A 10,952-nucleotide genomic window follows, 5' to 3' on the forward strand; every position below is an offset into this window, starting at 1 on the left:
AACAACAGCCTATATTAGCCTCGTGGCGATAATTAGGCTAAATAAACTGTGGCGTGTGCATGTATATCAGGCCGTTCTGGCGCAGAGGTTCCTCGTTGGCATCCAGGGAGTGTGTGTGTGCAAAATTTGGCATCGAGCGGGTTAACGGTGCCGGAGATTAGCTGGTAACAGACGGACGGACACACACACGGACGGAGTGCAAAACATACTCTCTCCCTATGCCTCGGCCTGGTGGAGACAATAATTCGTAATTTAAACGGTTGTCTTATTCCCCAACTGGTAAATTAAATTAGCATGAAATTGAATATCTCCACTTCAAATGAACCATGTGTTAGTTAGAAGAAAATCAACTTGGGTGCTTGATCCATTCATAATGTGCCAGCAGGGGACACGTCAACAGTCTTAATCAAAATGATTATAGACCACTAGACTAGAGAATGGTTAGTAGGCTATAGTCCTTAGGGTGGTTTTATTGCGATGAAAGGTTATTATTGGCTAACCTTTCATCGCAACAGTTCACAAATCTTGCTTCTGTGTTCGCACATTCACAAAGTTTGTGTCTCTGATGTCTTGGTATAGTGGGCAGGTGGTTAGAAAGTGTAGCTCTGTTTCCACCACATTTTGTGTGCAGGGGTTAGGTGCATAGTCTGTCTTCCCTTGGGAGTGGAGTTTGTCTGTGGTGGCCTTTCTCTATTGCTATCGCGTTCACTGACTCTATACGTAGTTAAGGCTTTCCTAAGTTTTGGGTCGTTCACCATGCTCAGGTATTCTGCCAATGTAGCCTATATTCTCTTTTTAGTGCTAAGATGGCATTCCATTTGCTTTGGTTTCTCTTTCCAGTATGTCAGGTAGCTTTCTTTTTGTTTTCTTATAATCTGGTTGAATCCAATGGGTTTTTCGTCTGGTAGCTGTGCTTGCGTGTGTGAGTCCCTGGACTAGCTGACTAAGGGGGCATCCTTGTAGGTTTTCTCTATGGTTGAGGGCTATGTCAAGTGTCTGGGTTGCTTTCTTTGGTTATAAAATGTAAGCACTCTCTTCTTTATTTTGATAATGAGTGTGTAAGTGGGCAAGCATTGTTTGTTGTTTTCATTTGGGTGCGGACAGAATGAGACAGAATGAGAATGAGAAAACATCCAAGGATTTCAATCTGGCTATGAGTCAATAGGCGAGGAGCTAATTGCTAGCTTAGCGACAAAAATCCTTCAACAGCTGAACTGATGACTGCAATCATGCCTTACAGCATACTGTAGAGATTAATTTTGACACACACACACACACACACACACACACACACACACACACACACACACACACACACTCAACTTTTGGCATTGCCTCTCGGATGCAAAATGTGCAGAGGAAATTTAGAAATGCTTGATGTTTCACACTCTCCAATATAAGCTTTCTCCACCTTCTAATGTGTGTGTGTGTGTGTGTGTGTGTGTGTGTGTGTGTGTGTGTGTGTGTGTGTGTGTGTGTGTGTGTGTGTGTGCGTGTGCGTGCGCGCGTGCGCGGATCAGGTGTGCAGCGGACTTGACGGATGGCTCTCAGTACTTTGTACTGCTGATGATCACGGACGGCGTCATTTCAGACATGGCCCAGACGAAAGAGGCCGTGGTGAACGTGAGTTGCACTAGCACAGCCCTTAATCAAAACATATCGATCTGTCCCACTGAGAAACCCGGGAAGCTTGCTGTCAGAAGGGTATATTGGCAATATCAAATTGAAACAGCAGGCAACGGAAAATGTCAGGGACTTCAATAAGATTGGACCTGTGTTTTCTTTCTTGTACGGTTAGTCAAAACCTATTCACTACTTAGTTGACCGGAGTCCCCCAAGGCTATATACTAGGTCCCTACCTGTTTTCGGTCTACACTGAATATCTTTTCTAGTTGTTTATGTTGAAAACTCAGGATTTTATATCTGTGCTTTCTCCACAGGCAGCCTCGTTGCCCATGTCTATCATCATAGTAGGCGTGGGACCTGCTGAGTTTGATGGTAAGATAGTGTTTTATTTGGCGCTTATGCCAGCCAGGACTAGAGCTGGGTTGAGTCTCTCATGAGTGCTAATTACCTAAGTACGTTACGGACCCAAATGGATCCGTGAGGGGTTATAGACAGGAGTAGCTGGGCTGCCTGAGCATCAAACCAGCTGGGACCTTTTGCTTTCCAGATTGCCAATCTATCTACTGAGTCTGGTCTGGTGGACCCCGATGATTTGGGGGGGAGAAGTAATTATTCACAGCCATTTCTTATACATTATCCATCTGTATGGCAGCCGCTCTTGTACTACTCTCTCGCCGATATCTCTCCCTACCACTGTCGGTCCTGCCTGCTTCGTGATAGCTTGTGTACTAAGAAAACAATAGATGGCAGTTAACCACCCACACTGTGCATAAAAACTTTTAGGGGCTCAATTACATTGTCAGACACAGTACAAACAGTACTCACGTTACTTACGATGTAAGAACACCTGTGCCAAAGCTGAGATTGTATCGGCCTGTTACAGCGCCACCATGAGGCTGATTTGAATATTCTAGCTTGGTACATACAAACTTTGGAAGCCAAACTTAGCAATCAGGATGGAATATGAAAAATCACACCCGTGTGAAGTGAAGGGCGCTCTTATCATCATACATCATCATGACGTAAAACAGACACTATGCCTATTTGCTCACTATGACGTAAAATTCTCCATTCATTTTTAATGGGAACTTAATGTTTGTTTCCGACGAAGTTTGTGGACGGTAACTAAAAGCTGGATGTATAGGAGGGGCTAGCACCCCTCAAAAATGTACAGATCTGTCTTGTCTTTGCGTAGAAATTCAAATAACTTTTTTGTCTTCAAAGACAATGATTCTGTGTCTGTGTTAACCAGCAATTTTGTAATCGATTTGTGATGGTGTGAAGATAATTATTAAAAGACAGGGGAGAAAGCCCATTCATCTGATTCAAATCGAAATGTGTGTGAAATTGAATCTAGATTGTAAAGAAATAAGACGCTAGACTCGGGATTGGAAAAAATCAATGCATGATCACAGTGAAGCAGATAATAAAGAGATTGGGGAGATTGTAAAGTGAATTCCATTGTTTCACAGGAACGCCCATCTTTATCAGAAAATGCTATCACCCAATATAGAGATATTTGCTGCCCAGTAATAATGGAAAGAATTTGGAAGGTACAGTCCTCTAGATGTAGACAATTATCAACACTGAATGTCAACAAGGGGTGTGTGTGTGTGTGTGTGTGTGTGTGTGTGTGTGTGTGTGTGTGTGTGTGTGTGTGTGTGTGTGTGTGTGTGTGTGTGTGTGTGTGTGTGTGTGTGTGTGTGTGTGTGTGAGTGTGAGTGTGGTGTGTGTGCCGTGCGTGCGTGCGTGCATTGTACTGCATTAATTTGTACTTTTCACCCATTACAATTTAGACCTTTAGTATAGCACCTATTCTGAAGATTTAATGGTCTATATAAAAATCAATGGCTAGATCCAATGTCATTTTTCAAAGAAGTAGGCTACTTTAGTCCTCATAATGAGGATAGGATAGGAGAACATCCTTCACCTCACCAGCATGACACTTTGAACTATGAGAGCTATGTCATCAGGTCCATAGCAATACATCAACCATTTATAAGACTCTCCTTGCATGAAGCCCATTTCATACAGATCTGTCTTTCTACTCCCGCTGCCGACTGTCACTGAAATCTGTCAGCGCAACAAATAAGACAAACGAAACCATATATCTTAAAACATGAATGATTGATGATAGAGTAACATAGGTACAAACCAACCCTCGAATGATTTCTGTCTCGACTCTGAACCTCAGCTCATATATAGGCCATTACAACTGACATCCCATGTGACAACATATTATTTTCTCCGTATGGCTTCATTCTTTATGTACAGTACATACCGGTACCTAAACCATCTGTTCTGATTGAATTGAATTGAATTGAATTGAATTGAATTGAATTGAATTGAATTGAATTGAATAATTTAATTTAATTTAATTGAAAAAGTATCTCATGCAGCCTATGGCCATGTCACAGGTCAGACCCTAAAGCTTACTCTTAATTGCAATTGCAGTGGTCACACTGATACAGTAATAACTAAGCCTAAGGCCATGTAATTTAATTTAATTAAAGGTCGGTGGAAAGAAATGAGGGGGAAATGAGGGCGTAATTCAAGATGAGCCTTCTGGTTATACCCTCACCACACGTCGCTTTGTGCCGTGTTGCGAGCTTACACTACTTTTTAAACATTTGTTTTCTTTTTCCTTTTTCATTATTTGTATTTTATTCATGAAATTATTTTTGACAAAAGTTTGAATTCGTTTCTAACTCATGACAATGTGTGAATTTGTGTAAAATCTCCTCTTGAATAAGTAATAATGATTCATGACAAATTTTGCAAACGAAAACTCGCGAGTCGCGACCCACGAAAATGGATCCGGAAAGTGGTGTAACCGTGTATAGGATATGATAGGAGAACATCCATCTGCCCATCCGCCCAGCATGACATTTTGACCTGAGCTGATTATGTAGCAGCTATACATAGCCAAAGACCAGGCTCTCTTTGCATGTGTCAAACAGCCAAGTGCCATTTGGAATGCAGGGATGCTTTTCCACTACTTAATTGGCTAAATGATTTGAATTAAACACACAAGGGGCAAGGGAAAGTGGGAAATTATTCAAGCGAAAGGAGATGAGCGCCCTCCTTGGGACCTATTACATTGTACTCAGAGGTAGACTATAGGTCAGGGGTGAATGTCTCAGGATGCACCATGGGCGGCGTGTGTGCGTGCACGCGACAGCGTGACACGCGTATATTTGTATTTGATCAATGGTTCTCAGCCAGTGGTCCGGGAACCACCCGTGGTCCTTGGCGGTCATGGTGGTCCTCAGCTAAATGCTGGCGATTTGGTAACCAACTATATCTATAGAGTATACAGTAGATATTTAACTCTTGAGAGACCATGGTTTCATTATTATGCTCTCAAGAGTTAAATTATTGTTAAACATCTGCAATACTTAATTTACAAGAAGTCTACACAATTAAGAGAATGTAGAATAATTGTTATTTTGATTAACGTCTCCTCGTATCAACAAAATCTCATCCAACGATAACAAAATATTCTTCTGAACCAGAGAGGCTAAATCTCATCAAATAATAGTCCACGGCTCAAATGCCAAATAAATAATGGACCTGAAATGACATGAAAAAGGTTGAAATCAACTGTATTAGATGAACAGTGTTCCTGAAACTTTTCACACACACACACACACACACACACACACACACACACTGTTATGTGCTCGCGTTGCCGGGATTATTGTGCTGACAGCGTGTTCAGGTTTCGGTTAGCCATGCAGGTTATTATTGTGTGGGTGAAATAGGCTCTCTCTCTCTCCCTCTCTTTGCCTCTGCCTCTCCCTCCCTCTCTGTGTTCCTCTCTCTCTCTGACTCACAGTATAAATCAGGTAATACTTTACTTACAGGTTGGTTTTATAATGCATTATAACCACATTTATAATGCCTTATAATTCACTTATTCACTTAGTCCAACATCTGCACATGTTCGGATGTGTAATAGCCTTTGTATAGGCCTACATATTTATTATTTCTGTTTATATTGTACATTGTGTATTTGCTCTGTGCACAATGTTGCACCCTGTTAAACTGTATCACTTTGGAGATTGTTGTATACATTTTATAGCACATTTTAGGTGTATCATGGATATATTAATTGGCTGTTCTGTAATTTGACACGTATGATGTTATTGAAGTGTAATTTTATTTCTGCCTCTTGGCCAGTTCCCACTTGTAAAAGAGACTCAGTCTCAATGTGTTTACTGGTTAAATAAAGGTTAAATAATTAAAACAAAATTATATAACTAACTATAATGGAGAGATAACAGGCAAATGTTGATCAAAATAATTATTTTATAGGATAGATAATTTTATAATATATATATTTTATAATAATTTTATAACTAACTTATAATGTGCTGTTCTACTGAGCTTATAATGTATAATGACCAGCATTAATAATATGTTATAAACGAATTGTAATGCATTATAAATGTAATTTTAATGCATTATAGACCCGAGCTTTAAAGGGACACTTCACCCTTTTTGCAAAAAAATATATGTTAATGACGTTTTGAAGCTTTAGATCACTTTCCTGGGGGTATTTATGTGTGTAATATGTGGTTTTAGATATTTTAGATTGTAGCAGTGAGCCTGTTGTCTCTGATGTCATGGACACTGGTCTCACTACCTTCCTGGACTACAATTCCCATAATTCTTTGGTGCACTGCTCCTCCTTGTGGATAGGGGGGAGAGCTGTCTTTCTGAGACAACATGTAGTCCAGGAAGGAAGTGAGCCCAGTGTCCATGACATCAGAGACAACAGGCTTACTGCTACAATCTAAAATATCTAAAACCACATATTACACACATAAAGACCCCCAGGAAAGTGTTCTAAAGCTCCTAAACGTCATTAACATATATGTTTTTGCAAAAAGGGTGAAGTGTCCCTTTAAGTAAAGTGTTACGCAACTAAAACAACCAAAAAGAAGAGTCAGTCCTGCCACAGTTTCACCTAGTCTAACTTAAACCATAAAAGTTGGACTTACCGAGAAGAGACTGGCAGTTTTCTATTCCTAGGGTGATCAGACGACAGCTTTCAGCACTTCAGCTAATCAGACCTCAGATGTAATCACTTCACTGACAGAAAATGTGAACAGGCACATACTGTACCTTTCAATCAACTGACCGTATGGGCATGGTGCTGTCCATGGTGCTGAAATATCTCCTCAGAACTCTGCTCCCCTCGGTGACTTCAGCTGTGCGTGCGTGTGTGTGAGAGAGAGAGAGAGAGAGAGAGAGAGAGAGAGAGAGAGACATTACACAATATGTTTAGGATGAAGGAGAGAGGAGACAAGGTGGCCTAATCTGCAATGTATTGGATAGCATATACAGTATAAATCAAACAAACAACCCTAAAACAAGTCTATTCAAGAGTATTTATGAAATCAATACATTGTACAAGGCCCCTCCTATATTTTGGATTTACTCGACCCGTATTCCTCCGATCCTGGGGCAAAAGACTGCCGAATGTTCCTAATTGTCAAAATAAAGCAAAAGGTGAACGTAACTTTACTTTTAGAGCCCCAACACTCTGGAACGCATTGTCGAAGGAGATAAGGATTGCTGACTCTCTGTCCCGTTTTAAACCTTGTTAATTGTTTGTCAATATTTTATTTTACTTGTTTGCTATTGTGATGTATTGTTTTTAATTTTGCATTGTGGATTCTTCTGTTAAGCACCTTATGACTCCGTTCTTAAAAAGTGCTATACAAATAAAGTTTATTGTTATTATTTTTAAAACAAATACCTTGACTGACCGTGTAATAAGTGATCTACAAAAGTAAACCTCAAAATTACAGCATTATTTATAGAAGATCAGGAAGGTGGATCATTATTATTATTCTTCCTCGTCGTCATCTCAATCTCTCTAGCCAGATTACACACTCTCATTAACCACTTAAACCCCTTAAACTTTTAGCAAAGGAGACCTGAGTTACAGCTGTACTTTGACCACTTTTTTCAGTCTACACCAAATGCCTTTGCCAAAAATATCCAATCTACAAGCTCACACTGCATCGCGAGTTGTGAGCTTCTAGATGGTAGATCTGCTATGTTTTGCGAATGTTCCCCCCAGATTATGCATGCTGAGGTTCAAATGTTTAATCTGTACGTGAGTATGTTTATCCTTCCATGGGTTTATGGGAGTGTGTGTTTGAGTGTGTTTGTTGTATGGTAATGCATATTTACATGCAGCGGAGTTTGTGCTATAGGACTGTGTACTGTATGCACACACAAACAGACTTATTTGGCATGCATGAAATTCAGAGCAGCAGGAGGTTGTGTATCAGGCCTCATATCCCCAGGGACTTCCTCCACATGACAGGGTTTACTCACAACACCTGCACCCCTCATCTCTCCCCAGTCCCCAATGCCCCATACACGCCCGCACGCACGCCCGCCCACACACAGAAACAAGCGCACATATCTCATTACATGTTCTTATTTCTAACTCCATGCAGGTATAATTTTCTGTACTATATTCACACCCTCTATCCACCCTCTTCCTTCTACTTTTCATCCTTTGCCCTGTTACACTGCAGCTTGCTTACCCCAGACCCTGAGCTAAAGCATACTTTCAACTAAAATAAATTCCTCTCCTCTCTTGCCTTTTTTTTACTCTACTCCTGTCCATGTTGCTCTTACTTCGTATATGGGAAGTGGGAAGCCCCACCACCCCCAAGTATGGTCCAGCTGAGTATGAAGTTAGAGCAAAATGACCACCTTGTGAATTATGGTCAAGGAGCTTAGACTTAACATTCTACAGCTGAGCAGTCAGCCTTGCTCTGAACATTGATCTGAACCACTCCCCGAGTAGTACCAGAGGCCTGTTACATGGCTTTACCTGCAGCTGTGTCTTCATTCATCCTACTTATGGGCAGGGCTGTTAAATTATTCTTCATTCTGCTTGATTAAATAATAGGTCTACACATCTGGGTTGTTTTGTTGTCAATTTCAAATGGATATTCACAAATTATTATTCTTTAATCTTTATGTATTCTGTCTCTGTAGCTATGGAGGAGCTGGATGGGGATGAAGTCAGGGTTTCCTCCCGGGGACGCTTTGCTGAGAGGGACATTGTCCAGGTACGTTATTTTGGCATTTACTTTTCAAATGCCATGACACAGACATACCTGAGAAGGCTAATGCCAAGTAGTTTGTATAAGAGATGTTTTCACTGAAAGAGAAAAACGTACTTCAATTCAATTCAAAGGAACTTTACTTCTAACTATGTCCATGTACGGTATGTTCTGTACTCTTGTGACACTGTATTATTCATCCCCATCTGCCCTCTTCCTTCCTCTTTTTGAGAAAAGCACAATTACATTCATAGTGTATACAAAGTTATTCACATTGTGTACTGAAACAGGATCTACAGTTTCAAAGTGCAGTGCCTTTGTGGAGGGAAATGTGGTAGATACTTTTGAAAGCTTAATTAGACAAGTTGTTCCTCGACGACTGGAGCAAAGTAGATTTTTACGTTAAAGCTACATGTACAATTGGTATGTCCATTGTCTTTTTCCCTGAGTGCTTATGTAGCATTGAAAATATCTCTGAACTACAATAAAGATTAGTGTCCAATTTGGTGTGCAGTCCGCTTCAAATAACTTTACTGACATTGTCAAACAGTACTGTGTCCTGACTCCTACTCGACATGGTTAAAATGTCTCAATGGAAGAGTAGGAAGACCACCTCCAACCACTATATGAGACAGTTCTCCACTTTAACATTATCAATATCAGTATTGGCATTGCAGGTAATGTGGAGAGAGCATGACAGCTTTGTCTCCTGTCTCCGTTTTCCCTTCTTGTTCAGTTTGTTCCATTCCGGGACTACATTGATCGGTCAGGGAACCAAGTCCTCAGCATGGCACGACTGGTTAAGGACGTCCTGGCCGAAATTCCTGACCAGCTGCTGTCCTTCATGAAGACCCGGGGCATTGAACCCCGACCTGCCCTGTCTGCCACCTCTGACTCCTCAACCACAGCCTCCACAACCACCACTCTGACCTCCAAGGGATGCAACACGCATGCCTAGAATGGAGAGTGGTGGCCGGAGAAGTGATGAGTTAGAGATTGGACCGAGATTAGATTGGTGTGCGTGCGTGCGTGCGTGTGTGCGTGCGTGCGTGCGTGCGTGCGTGCGTGCGTGCGTGCGTGCGTGCGTGCGTACACACGGTACACCTGTGTGTGACAGTGTTAGGGAGTTGTATTGTACTGGGTACTGTTGCTTCACTAATAAGCCTGTTTGGGACAGAGGAACACCTCCCTGCAGTTTCAGAGGGTTTAAGGCTGAGGTCGTCCCAAAGGAATATTCACTGAAAGCATCTTCTTCTAATCATAATGACTCTAGTCTGGAGCTGGGCTTCTGAACACATTACTGCGTAGCTGTCTGGAGTGTGATTTAACAAGGGGAGCTCTCTGAATGTTGTACTATTGAAGATGAGCACTTCTCATGTTGCTTTTAAGACAGAAAAAAACTTGAAAGTTTCTGTTTGAACGAGCAACAAGTGGCAATAAGGTATCAGGAGAGTGATGGCGTACTCTGCCTCTTTTCTCCTGCAGCAAATTCATGACATGCATTCCATTTCTGACTTGTTGTGTGCTCTGGGACTGGAAGATGAGTCTGTATAATGCTACAACAATCCAGCCCACTTTGGTTTCCATGACAATGCTCTTATGCACGGTGATTTGAGTTTGTCATGTACAGTACAGTATAATAAACACTTGAGTTGCTGGGCGGCCAGGTTTATAGCAACTTCAAAATGACAACAGGGAAACCCAATACCCATGCCCTCTCCCCTCTGATAACGTCTCAAGGCATTTTGGAGGCTCGGCATGACAACGATAATGAAAGGGACTTGAAATGAAAGGCAGGCAGAAATGAAATGCTCTCAACAGCCCACTCTGTATACAGTTTTGGAGATGAAATGCATTGTACTTTATTTTTTTCATTACAATGTATACTATATAATATTGTTGTATTAGTTGAAAAATGAAATTCTGATAGATTTTCACATAGTGGTGTGGTTACAATATGTCATCAATAATCCCACTTGAACATGAAGTGTAGCCTTGTGAGTATCACCAGAGAGTATAATATGTGTTTTAAGAAATATATGGCCATGAAATTGGCTTGGGATTGAGCACAGACTGAAATATCCCTGGCTCAGGCAACTCCATTTCCTACAGTCACAGTACAATTTAATGGCATCAGGAGCACCCAGTAAAAGTGGTGAACATAACTGCCTCTCAGTATACTGCCATTCTTTTGAACTCACCTCCCATTTTCTACTGTTAAAACTCTCA

The 10,952-nt window shown here is 41.2% G+C and overlaps 1 protein-coding gene across 1 annotated transcript in view; it reads left to right on the forward strand.

Annotated features, from left to right (window-relative positions):
• The window catches only part of LOC308332982 (copine-9-like), a gene marked incomplete at both ends in the record, with an annotated part of 94,365 nt that extends 84,713 nt beyond the window's left edge, over nucleotides 1-9,652 (forward strand). The window contains 5 exon segments of the mRNA XM_080789137.1: nucleotides 1,521-1,623; nucleotides 1,941-1,998; nucleotides 8,656-8,729; nucleotides 9,460-9,603; nucleotides 9,605-9,652. Of these exon segments, the coding sequence (XP_080645263.1) occupies nucleotides 1,521-1,623; nucleotides 1,941-1,998; nucleotides 8,656-8,729; nucleotides 9,460-9,603; nucleotides 9,605-9,652 (427 nt within the window).
• Between the last annotated feature and the right edge of the window lie 1,300 nt (nucleotides 9,653-10,952).

This window comes from Protomyctophum bolini (genome assembly GCF_963924005.1).
Source record: "Protomyctophum bolini genome assembly, chromosome: 2".
NCBI classification, from domain to species: domain Eukaryota; kingdom Metazoa; phylum Chordata; class Actinopteri; order Myctophiformes; family Myctophidae; genus Protomyctophum; species Protomyctophum bolini.